Source organism: Scyliorhinus torazame, chromosome 18 (genome assembly GCF_047496885.1).
Source record: "Scyliorhinus torazame isolate Kashiwa2021f chromosome 18, sScyTor2.1, whole genome shotgun sequence".
Classification (NCBI taxonomy): domain Eukaryota; kingdom Metazoa; phylum Chordata; class Chondrichthyes; order Carcharhiniformes; family Scyliorhinidae; genus Scyliorhinus; species Scyliorhinus torazame.
Window position 1 is genome coordinate 141,286,753 of NC_092724.1, and position 13,008 is coordinate 141,299,760.

General features: G+C 44.7%; 1 protein-coding gene across 1 annotated transcript; it reads right to left on the reverse strand.

Moving 5' to 3' along the window:
• Positions 1-9,802: 9,802 nt before the first annotated feature.
• On the reverse strand, positions 9,803-12,631 carry anapc11 (APC11 anaphase promoting complex subunit 11 homolog (yeast)). Its single transcript, XM_072483499.1, has 2 exons — positions 12,345-12,631; positions 9,803-10,484 (listed from the first exon to the last, which is right to left on the reverse strand). The coding sequence occupies exons 1-2, from the start codon at positions 12,451-12,453 to the stop codon at positions 10,339-10,341; spliced, it is 255 nt and encodes an 84-aa protein (XP_072339600.1). The 5' UTR covers positions 12,454-12,631; the 3' UTR covers positions 9,803-10,338.
• Positions 12,632-13,008: the final 377 nt, after the last annotated feature.

Consider the following 13,008-nt stretch of genomic DNA (forward strand, 5'->3'; position numbering starts at 1 on the left):
ATTACAAACACTCCAACAACTATACTTAAGAGTAAGCTTCTACCCACCAGGTTTCCTACAAAGATTTGTTCCTATCTCCCCCTTTCTGTTACATTTGCTCTGATGACTCCACCGTCTGTGCCAGGTCACTTTCATGTGAGAGTATCTGTTTTCATGTACTTCCTTTGTTTTATTTGCTGCTCACAGTGCAATCTTCTGAACATTCAGGTGGTTTAAATGCTTTGCTGAACACCATCAGTTTAATTGGGAATGTGACCCTGAACTCCCTTTGGCTCATCATTTTAACTTTCCTTTCCACTATTGTTGTTTTTATCCTATTACAATGTCTTAAGCTCAGCACACATTTTTTGTTGTTGTAATAAATTTAGAGTTCCCAATTCATTTTTTCCAATTAAGGGACAATTTAGCGTGGCCAATCCACCTAGCCTGCACATCTTTGGGTTGCGGGGGCGAAACCCACACAATCACGGGGAGAATGTGCAAACTCCACACGGACAGTAACCCAGAGCCGGGATCGAACCTGCGACTCCGGCGCCGTGAGGCAGTAATGCTAACCACTGTGCCACCGTGCTGCCCCCAGCTCAGCACACATTTTAAGAAGAGGATATTATCTTTCTCTTGGGTACTCTGCTGCCCACTTGTCTATACATTAACTCTCTGAGCTTTGGACCTCGGTTATATCTGTCATTTTCTTTATAACATGGAGGTACTAGTGCTGTTGGATTTATCTGTCACTGGTTGTAAGAGGGAATAATAGATTCAAATTCGGGAACTAAGTGCACTGGTTTTATTGGGGGGAACACATGTATTGGGATTTGGCCCTGCTCTGTGGTGCTAGCTTTTTCTGTATTTATTGTTCTATCTGAGTTTTTTTTTGTGATTTCAATTGCTCAACTTCCAGTTCTGGAAAATATGATTTGTCTGGCCCAAGGCTGTTGACTTTTTCGCATTTTGTTTCATTTGTACCATTTGCAAATTTTCCTTTTATTGGCTGTCCAATGATATTCAGTTGATATCTGAAGCAGGTGTTAGGCCCCTTCAATATGCTTCTCTCGGGATTCTTTAACAGCCCTGTGGCACCAATTAAAAGTGAGTGCCGATTTTAAAAAAAACTATTTTTGTGGAACAAAGAGAAAGATGCCACAAGCACTGTGATCAACAATTGTGCAGCACAGAATCTGGGACCCGAAACTGACCCAGGTGAACATTTATCCCCACCGATTTCTAGCCAAAACATCATAAGCACAGTGCTAATAGGTTATTTCCAATCACATTTATAAGTTTGTTTTCATTATAGGAAAAGAATAACTGAAAAGAGGGGCAGCACGGTGGTGCAGTAGTAGCACTGTAGTCTCATGGCACCGAGGTCCCAGGTTCGATCCTGGCTCTGGGTCACTGTCCGTGTGGAGTTTGCACATTCTCCCCGTGTTTGCGTGGGCTTCGCTCCCACAACCCCAAAGATGTGCAGGGTAGGTGGATTGAACATGCTAAATTGCCCATTAATTGGAAAAAATGAATTGGGTACTCGAAATATAGAAAAAAAAGAATAATTTAAAAGGAAAAGCACTGACTGAGAGTGCACTCTCTGTACAGATTGCTCCTCCAATGAAATACTGTGTACAAGATGGTTTGAGGTGGCTGTTCCTCCCTTTCCCCAGGACAGTTGGCCTGGAATTTGCATAGATAATAATAATGAGGCTAACAGTGTTCAGTTATAACAGAATATATCAGGCAACAGCTCGGGCATCCGCATATGCAGTTAAGTTGTTGTCATAGATACACTGACACTCCACAGGGTGTGCTGTAGTGCATGTCAATAGGCTTGCCACTGCAATCAATGCCTTGGCATGAACTTCTAGTACTTGGCCACTAACAATGGCAAAGAAAAGTTAGAAGTTTTACAACACCAGGTTAAAGTCCAACAGGTTTGTTTTGATGTCACTAGCTTTCGGAGCGCTGCTCCTTAGGGTTTGCACATTCAGGAGTGGGTGATCTTTTTATTGGTGTGAGAAGTTTTGATTTCTGCTCATTTTAAAAGTGAGGAGACTCACTCTTTCAGAAGTTAATTCAGGTTGGAAGTTTTAAATAGTTTATACATTTTCTGCCTCTCGTGTCTCTTTCTTATCCCACCTGTCTTTCCTATTTTTTTTCACTCTCCGAACATGATTTACATCTAATTTTGTACTCCCTGGTTTAGGCTCTGCATGTTGGTGAGGATTCTGCAATACAATGGAGAGCAGCACCACCCTGTTTCTTGCCCCCCTCACAGGTCCCAGTAGAAGGTGGTGTGCTGAATCGGGTGTCCGATAGCCCACGCTCAAAATCCAGAAACTTTTGTCAGCATTGATCCTTCACCTGACTACAAAGTCTGGGCCATTATTTCCCATTTTGTACAAGGGCATACAGGCTGAGAATTTTAAATAGGCTTGAGGCCAAAATGGTTGCACCCTGTATTGCAACAGCAACATACCCAACTATTTTTTTTATTGTCAAATACACAGGTATGAAAAGGGAGGAAAATAGCAATTTTCCCTTCGTAAATACACTTGAGGTAAGTATATGTTGTAACAAGTAATTCTCAAAATTGGCTTCAGTAGTACTTTATCTACAGTAAAGTACATTTTACCCTACAATTCAAACCCTCTAAACGTCAAGTTATGCATTTAAGGCACAATGTGTACTACTCCCAAGTAGTTACTGTAAACTAGAAGTGACAGTGCTGTAACATACTTTATTCAAACTATGTATGTATAACTTGCTCACTGTATTCCATGATATTCAATAATTTATTTGCAGCGTATAATTTTTTGGTGTACTTCTAACAAATGCATTATTAAACTGGAAAAAGGGTTCTACAGCTCATTGACAGTGCGAATAAAATGGCATATTTGTTTCACTATTAACCTTCGTGCTATAAGCTTTCTGAAGCAAAATAGGTGCAGTTAAATCCTTTTTGCTCCCCCCCCCCCCCCCCCAATGTTAATAGGGATCCAATATTTGGGTTGGAAATTGTCTCTAAAAGAATAAAGTACAAAATGAGGTTGTAGGGCAACAGGTTCATTTTGGAAGTTCTTTTTTCTTTATAAAACATATCATGGAACAATATCATATTGAGTGGTTTACCTTCTGCTTCAACTCCACTTTCCCATCTGCTCCTCATATCCCCTTACTTCCTTGAGACACAAAAACGATATCCAAGTCTTGAATATGTTCAACTACAGAGTATCCACAAGTTCCGCACACGAGTGTGGCCTCAACTGGGACTGGGATTCATGCCGCATTACATTCATCCCCCACCATCTGGCCTGGGCTTGCGAAATCCTACCAACTGTCCTGGCTTGAGACAATTCACACCTCTTTAACCTGGGGTTACCCCTATCTCTGGATCTGTACAGACATCATTACCTGCAAATGCTCGCATTCTAAGCATTGTCTGGCATCTTTGAATTTGTCTATATATATGTTTCTGGAACATACCTCTTCATTCACCTGAGGAAGGAGCAGTGCTCCGAAAGCTAGTGTTTGAAACAAACCTGTCGGACTTTAACCTGGTGTTGTAAGACTTCTTACTGTGCTCACCCCAGTCCAACGCCGGCATCTCCACATTGCAGAGTATCCATCACCCTCTAAGTGATGACATTTCTCTGTATCTCAGTTCTAAATGATTAACCCTATATCCTGAGACTGTGCTCCCAGTTTTAGATTCCCTAACCAGGAGGAACAACCTTTCAGTATCAACTTTTGTTAAGCCCCTTCCAAATGATTGTTGTGGTACTCTACTAGTTACAACCTGCGAATTTAAACCCCCATTCATCTCTCCTCTCTGATCTGGTCGATGAACCAATCCTCCAACAATACTAATATATTACTCCTCAGCTTTTGTGAGCCCTTCTATTGCGTTTTTAACTTTTTGTGTGGCACCTTATCAAATGCCTTTTGAAAATCTAAGTATACTACATCTACTTGGTTCCCCTTCATCTATCCTATTAGTCTCATCCTCAAAAAACTCTTAATAAATTTGTCAAACACAATACTCCCTTCCTAAAATCATGTTGACTCGCTTTAATCACAGTATGATTGTCTGAGAGCATTAAGACTTCACTAATAATATTCTAGCATTTTCCCACCAACTGATGTCAGGCTAGCAAGGCAATGGCTCCCTGTTTTCTCTCTCTCATTTCTTGAATAGCAGTGTCACATTTTCTCATATCTAATCAGGCGAGACCCTTCTAGAATCTAGGCCATTTTAGAAAAGCATATTCAGCGTATCCACTATCTTGGCTGTCAGGTCATGGAAAATTGTTGGTTTTAAGTCCCCTTTTACCTGCCAATGCTAATTACTTTAAATTCTTCATTTTTTATTAGTCCCTTAGCTGCCCTCTATTTCTGGTATGCAATGTACGTCTTCTACTGTGCAGACACAAAATATTTGATTAACATCTCTGTCATTTACTCATTCCCCATGATAATTTCTCCTGTTTAAGGGACAAATGCTCCCATTTGGTTATTTTCCCTTTTATTTTTTAAAAATATTTTATTCAGGAAATTTTCCATTTTAAAATATACATAACCTTAGACAATTTTCGTAACAAACAACCCACCATCCTACCCTCTATGCCTCATTTTATTTTTACAAACCTCCATCCCGCCTCTATTTGCTGACGACTACCAATTGTTTAAGAAAATAAACAGCCTCCGTCGTGAATAGAACATCTCCTCCAACCCTCGTACTTAATTTTCTCCATATTCAGAACACCGACAGATCTCCCACCCACGTCGTCGCCATTGGTGACTCCGGAGCCTGCCACCCTAGCAAAATCCTCCTCCGGACTATCAAGGAGGCAAAGGCCAATACATCAGCCTCTCTACCCTCCTGGCACATCGGATACCCCAAATATCGCCACCAACTGGTTCGAAGGCACCCTCACCCCTAGAATCTCTGACATTGAGAACGATTCCCAGAACTTCCCCAATTTCAGACAGGACCAAAACATTGTGTAGGGTTCACCGGCCCGCTCACATCTATCCCCCACCTCTGGAAATAAAACACCCAGTCGTGACTTGGTCATATGCGCTCTGTGCACTACTTTAAACTGAACCAGGCTCAGTTGCGCACATGAGGATGTAGAGTTTATCCTATGTAAGGCATCACTCCATACCTCCCCATCAAATGCACTACCTAACTCTTCTTCCCACTTCCCCTATCTCCTCCACGGAGGCCTTCTCCCTTTCCAACAATTGCCCATAAATATCTGAAAGCCTCCCCTACCTCATCCTCAGACACTACCTTTTCCAATGAGGAGGCGACAACTGTGGAAATGTAGCATGCTCCTTCCGCACAACTAAGTACCTAAACCAATTTGCCTCCCGGGAGCTGCAGCTTTTCCACCTATTCCTCCAACCCCGCAAATTTACCCTCCAGCACCTTAGCGAATTATTTCACTTTGGCATTCAAGAGATATGGGCTGATAAGACCCACACTCTGGATCCTTGGGCGAAATTCTCCGGTATCGGCGCGATGTCCGCCGACCGGCGCCCAAAACGGCGCAAATCAGTCGGGCATCGCGCCGCCCCAAAGGTGCGGAATCCTCTGCATCTTGGGGGGCTGAGCCACAACCTTAAGGGGCTAGGCCCGCGCCGGACGAATTTCCGCCCCGCCAGCTGGTGGAAAAGGCCTTTGGTGCCCTGCCAGCTGGCACGGAAATGACATCTCCGGGCGGCGCATGCGCGGGAGCGTTAGCGGCCGCTCACGGCATCCCTGCGCATGCGCTGTGGAGGGAGTCTCTTCCGCCTCCACCATGGTGGAGACCATGGCGAAGGCGGAAGGAAAAGAGTGCCCCCACGGCACAGGCCCGCCCGCGGATCGGTGGGCCCCGATCACGGGCCAGGCCACCGTGGGGGCACCCCCCCGGGGCCAGATCACCCCGCGCCCCCCCAATGACCCCGGAGCCCGTCCGCGCCGCCTTGTCCCGCCGGTAAGGTAGGTGGTTTCATCTACGCCGGCGGGACAGGCATTCTAGCAGCGGGACTTCGGCCCATCCGGGCCGGAGAATCGTGGGGGTGGGGTGGCGGCCAACCAGCGCGGCGCGATTCCCGCCCCCGCCGAATATCCGGGGCGGGATTCTCCACTCCCACGCCGAAGTGGCCACGCCGTCGTGAACGGCGTCGAGGTTCACGACGGCGCGGAACGGCCCCGGTCCCGACCGATTCAGGCCCTGACAATGGGCCAGGATCGGGGCCGCGTCATCTACACGCGCCAGGCTTTGTCGCCCGCGTAAAAGCAACGCCGCATAGATGACGCAGCCGGCGCCGCATAACGGGCGTCATCCGCGGTTGCCGTCCTCTCTAAATCCGCCCCACAAAAAGATGGGGGATGGATCTTGCGGGACCGCGGAAAGAAGGAGGTCCTCCTTCAGAGAGGACGGCCCGACGATCGGTGGGCACCGATCGCGGGCCACCCCACATTCCAGGTGACGCCCGGTGCAGGATCCCCCCCCCCAGCGTTCATGCACCGCCCACGGCTGCAGCGACCAGGTGTGGACGGCGCCAGGGGGAACCCGCCGTTTTGGCCTGGCCGCTCGGCCCATCCAGGCCTCAGAATAGCGGGGGTGCTGGAGAATCGTGCCCCCGGTGACGAGAATTCGGCAACCGGCGGGGGCGGGATTCACGCCAGCCCCCGGAAATTCTCCGACCTGGCGGGGGTCGGAGAATCTCGCCCCTTATCCTTTTTCAGGATTAGAAAGTTCGAGGCCTGTGCCAATGTGGTCAGCAACTCTCCCCAGGATAACGAATCATTAAACATCCCCAACAGACGAGACCCCAGTTCTGCCGCAAACATTTTGTAAAATTCCTCTGGGAATCCTTCCGGGCTTGGGCAGATGCACTTCATGGTTTTCCCCAGCCCAAGCCTCCAGCTCCTGCATTTTCTCCTCCTCCACCGCCAGGAAATCTAACCCATCCAAGAACTGAAATGGTCGTGAATCTGTGGCATTCTCTACCCTAGAATGCAGTGGACACAGGAACATGAAGAGTTTTAATTAGTAGTGGGATGAAGGGTTCCTCAAAATTCCCTCTGCAGAACCTCATTCTTTGTTCTACCAGACATTGGTTCCTACATGGACCTCACCAACAAAGGCAAATACTCCAAGTTCATCTCCGATGTTCTAACCCTGATACTTGGGAACTGGGCAAGCAATACAACTTTTGGAACACTGTTTCAGCTGTAGAAAACATACTTATAATAATATTTATTATTGTCACAAGTCGGCTTACATTAACACTGCAATGAAGTTACTGTGAAAATCCCCTAGTCGCCACTCCCCGGCGCCTGTTCAAACACAGAGAAAGAACTCAGAATGTCCAATTCACCTAACAAGCACGTCCTTCGGGACTTGTGGGAGGAATCCAAAGCACCCGGTGGAAACCCACGCAGACATGGGGAGAACGTGTAGACTCTGCACAGACAGTGACCCAATCGGGAATCAAACCTGGGACCCTGGTGCTGTGAAGTAACAGTGCCGCCTGGCAGAATGCAAGCCTACTCACATACCATACTCTAGCCTGCATGACTGCAAAATGAAACCTGGTCAGTTGTTTTATTAGCAGGCAATTCTGGTATTTTCTTTAATAAAGGATTTGAATAACTGCTGGCCACAAACACTAATTTGTATAACTCAAAAGAAGATATATTTCCATTCCCCAAATTCAAAATGGCTGAACATATACATTCTGTTCAATTTTTGGAACAATTATATAAACATTTCCTATGTATTAATGCCAAACGCAGCATTAACAAAATATTTTAACAGACTATTAATTTTCCAATCTATCAGATTCCTAATACAGTGGATGCAGAAACGATATTAAGCAAAAGCACAAGCACAGAAAGATTGTAAACAGAAACATTTTGCTATAATTGAGAATTTATATTTAGCCAAATATCTGACCCAGCAAAATTAATCTTGCCAGTGAATCCTGGCAGCCTTGCGTTGAACCATATGTTCTGTGCACTATTATTTCAAAATTTGTGTTTCGTTGGTGCCAACAGTACAGCTTGTATCAGCAAAAGGGTTGGCACGGTAACACAGTGGTTAGCACTGTTGTTTGTCAGCGCCAGGGACCCAGGCTCGATTCCCGCTTGGGTCACTGTCAATGCGGAGTCGGCACATTCTCCCCATGTCTGCGTGGGTTTCCTCCAGGTGCTCCATTTCCTCCCACAATTCCCAAAGATGTGCTTGTTAGGTGAATTGGACATTCTGAATACTCTGTGTACCCCAAAAGACTAGGGGATTTTCAGTAACTTAATTGCAGTTTTAATGTAAGCCTACTTGTGACACTAATAAACATCATTATTAAATGTATTGACAGGGATGAGTTGCATTCCATATATACAGTAATTGTTCTATCGCGACAGCAGTAAAGCCTAAAATGCAATCAAAACTTTAAAGACATTCAAATTAAAAAATTGTTTCCAAATGAGGCAGTACTAAAACTGGTGAGAAAAATAAAATTAAGTGCAGTTCGATACGTCAACAAATTGGGACGCACTCACACTTTGTTTTCCAGATTTGATCTTGTGTCGTTAAAAGATCACGTACTCCACAAGGTGCTAATTAAATAAAATTCTACCATATTCAGTTTCTCAATTTAAACAGGATTAAATGATTCAGATTCATAATTTTCATTATAAAAGTATATTATTCAACAGAATGCAAAGCTCAATTTTCAGGAATAAATTTCAATCTCAAATTTCTACATTACCAAACTGTGGACAGATCTGTTCCCCAACGATCCAGAGCTCCAACAAACATTCACTGGAATGCCTGCGAAGGGGCTCAAATCTTACACAATGCTAAACGGTCGCATATGGATGTGACTAAATTCAAAATAGGTCTTTAAATGTGATACAAGTCAATATGACTTTTTGAATAACTCCTGGCCACAAACAATGTTGATCTAATTCTAACAATTTGCTTCTCATTGCATTAATCAATTCATTATTAGAAACTATGCACACAGGTGGTAGTTCCAAGTTGTCATATTAAACCATGTAAAAAAATGCTTACCTATTTTCTCTAGAATCAAAAACTAAGTAACTAACAAAGTTCAATGCAATGAGATCAAATCAAATATAATCAAGACCCTACAGATAAATAGAAACACTTATGGAGGTTGAACCTTGTTGCAAAGTTTGAGAGCTAAAGAGAGGGAGATTTGTTATTGTGCTGCAATTAATCTAATAGTTAGTTTGCAACTGTTCTGACCATCACCCACACAAGTTGAAGTGTTTACTGTACAAGTGTGCCTGGTTCTTAGTCTTGAAGCGCTGCCCACTGGGAGGCCAGCAGCCTCCACATAGCGACCAGTGAGAATCCCAGCTGAACCTCAAGGAGCAAGGGTGACAGGAAAGCACTGCAGCCACCATCCATTGGCAGCAGGGGAGCAACTGAGACATGATGAGGTTCATGGCGATTGCCATCTCAATGAATTCCAGAGTCAAGGGCAAGGCTGGATGACAAACAGCAGTTTTGCCATTTTCTGGCATTTTCAGTTAACTCTCAATCACATGTAACACAGCCACTCTTACATTCCCAGGTAGGAACACAGCAGGATCCTGCACGACACAGGAAAGATTGTAATTCGTTCACAAGTGCTCTTTAACTACCTGACAAATCAGCTTAATTTATTGCCTGCCATCACCAAGTGCATTGTTGCAGCGCCCGACTCCAGGAAAAGTGAAAGGAACATGTCAAAGAGTAAGAATAGCCGCGTTGTGTTGTAAAATTCAATGACAATTCAGTAATTTTATAGCTTCTAAAGAAGTCCATCCTTTATTTTAGCGTATCCAAAAAATGGTCAGTTGTGGTTTGAAAAATGAGTTGTTTCTCCATTACAAGATATTTTGCCAAAGCTAACAGGTTTCTTCCTTTCTACAGGTACAAATAAAAACTGTACATCTTCAAAATTGCAGCCATAGACGTCCATTGGTGTAACTGTCAGTCTTTTTAATGATTTGAGAATTTTTTTAAACCTACATAGCGATGTTTATGAAAAAGTTTTAATTGACCAGTAGTCCATGAAATCACATTGGCTATTTATTTTTATGTTTAGCATTTGGCTGTTCATTTGATATTCAACTATTTCACGCGGATTAGTTATTCTAGTTTTACACTATTTTTTATGTAATACTTACAAAAGAACAATATGTTTGACCGGCATTAGTCTCCTTGGTAACATGTTTAAAGTTTTTTGCACCATCAATGAGTAACCAAAGAAAATGTCAGTACAAAGTCTTATTCTGAGCCTTTGGATTCATCACTCAATTTGTCCAGTTGCTCATCACTCCTTGAATTTCCACTCCTGTCGACACATGGGGCAATGCTGCTGTACCTGCTGGGAGTTCAGCCATTTCAGGATACAGTGCATGTGGAAACAATGAGAGCATTGACCCCACACCAGTGGACAGTCATCTCCTGGTACTTTACCTGAAACACAACACATCTCTGTAAGCAAATCTGTGCAACATTTCCCAGCAGGAACTTCTCTTACGTACTTGTTTACACAAAATGAAAATCATTGGTTCACAACAGAAAAGCAACATTTGGAACACAAGGTGCAATAAACTTTTTAGTTTGGCTTCTTCAGCCAAAAAGGTCAATTGGAAAAAAAAAGTTTTCTACTCAAAAGTTAAAATTGGTGCCACTAGTCTGAGTCCAACTTCAGTTTCAAAAAAAAGGTAAGTAGAAGAAATCTGCTTTCATTTAATGAGTTGGGGTTATTAATGGATTTTAGTGACTTTACATATCTGCGCATGATCACCCACCAGAAAACCTGCTTGAATGGCATTGAAAGAAATCCCAGCTATAACTACCCATATGCAATTCGCAATTCAGCTTGCTGTCATTGTCTTTTGCATCCACGTTTATACTGTGCACTGTTCAAACTACAATCTTGCAACTTTTAGGAAAGGTAATAAAACTATGAGCACAAAAATAATTTATCACATGTAAATGAAAATCATTCTTTGTTTTTTTTTGCAAGCGCTGAAGTCTCAAAACTTAACAGCATTCCGAGAACTCTGTGGCATCTCAAGCCTAATTTTAATGACAAAACCAACCAAATTCACTGTTTTGCAATCTAACATCTGCTAAATCAACATGGACTTAGGTCAAATGTTCTATTTAGATACAGAACTTTATTAGATTCCAGCATGTTCATTTTCATATATGGGCGGCATGGTAGCACAGTGGTTAGCAGTGTTGCTTCACAGCGCCAGGGACCCAGGTTTGATTCCCGACTTGGGTCAGTCTGTGCGGAGTCTGCATGTTCTCCCCGTGGGTTTCCGCCGGGTGCTCCGGTTTCCTTCCACAAGTCACGAAAGACGTGCTGCTAGGTGAATTGGACATTCTGAATTTTTCCTCAGTGTACCCAAACAGGTGTGACGATAAGGGAATTTTCACAGTAACTTCATTGCAGTGTTAATGTAGCCCTACTTGTGACAATGATAAAGATTATTATTATTCAGTCAACTCTCACCAAATGCCCTTCGCCTGCCACTCCTACACTCACTAACTCACATTAGCCTCCAAAAATCTGTGCTCCTCTAATTCTGGAGATCTAAGATAACCATGAAACAACTGACTTTAAAAAAACCATCTGGTTCACTAATGTCCTCCAAGGAAAGGAAATCTACCCTCCATACCTGGTCTGGCCGACACATGACCCCAGGCCAGAGCAATATGATTTATTCTCAAAATGCCATCAGAAATGTTCTAAGCAACCACTCACTTGAAAGGGCATCTAGGAATGGACAATAAATGCTAGACCAGGGAGCAAAGCCCACTTCCAATGATGAATTCAAAAAAAACAAATGTGATTTCAGGCCATCACTCCTCTTATTTAAATCCAACAAAACAAAAGATTAGAAAATAAATTTTACTCACGCATTTGGACATTATTCAAATTTTAGATACCCCAAGATTTAAACAATGTTCCATGAACTGTGCAATGTGAACAAAGTGGCCATTACCCGCTCAAGCCAAACACATCCAGGAGGCTCATTCACTGCCCTCGGAAGCCAGGACCTGGTGCCAGACTTTCTTTCACCGTAGCAGGCGGCGGGGCCAATGCAGCAGTCTGGCCACCTCAGGTCACAGAGGCCTGGAGGCCAGGGACGGAGAGGCCTCTCTCCACCCACCCAACAGGCGCCATTCAGTCAAACAGCCGGACCCCAATGGGCAGGGCCTGGGCGGGGGCTCCTAACTCGGGCCCGAGGATTCCTAACCTCCCCCCGGGCCCGGCTGCCGGGCTAACCTCCTCCTCCCCGCCCGGCCCCCGGTACTCACAGTCCGGGCAGCAGCCGTTAAAGGCCGTCCGGCAGATGCCACAATTCTCATCGTTCGCCACCCAGAACCAGGTGGCAATGGCGTTCCAGCGCTTCACCTTCACCCGCATCGCCGAGCGGCGGGCCTGGCGCAGGCCGGCTGCAGAGAGGCCTCCTCTCCCCCCGGGCAGCAGGGACCGGCTCCGCCCCTCTCTCTCGGCCTCACCCTGTGCTGAGCCCAGCGGGGACTTCCAGCTCCCCCGGCGGCGAGAACCCCGCCGGTAGGGGGGATTAGACGGATTATTTCTGATTCGCTCAGTCCGCGATCCCAGCCTTCAGCGCATCTCCGTCATTGGCTCGCCGGGCACGCCTCTGATTGGTTCGCCGCAGCAGAAGCGAGTGGCTTTCCTCCTCCTGTAAAACTGACTTTACATTGGGATTGATTAATGATCTATCGATCCCTCAGCCTGCGTGATGATAGGTGGATCCCTCACTCTGCTTGATGATTGATGGATCCCCCGGCCTGTATGATTATCAATAGATCCCTCAGCCTGTGTGATTATCTTTTTTAAAATAAATTTAAAGTACCCAATTCTTTTTTTTCCAATTAAGGGGCAATTAGTGTAGCCAGTCCACCTAGTTCCACAGGGGTTGGGGTGCTGTAATGACCCCTTTAATTGCACTCT

Bases quoted from the DNA above. Each gene is read 5' to 3' on its own strand.
- anapc11 (XM_072483499.1), bottom strand. From the start codon at position 12,453: ATGCGGGTGAAGGTGAAGCGCTGGAACGCCATTGCCACCTGGTTCTGG. The intron at 10,485-12,344 runs GTGAGTACCGGG...GTTGTGTTTCAG, and splicing joins TAACGGCTGCTGCCCGGACT to GTAAAGTACCAGGAGATGAC.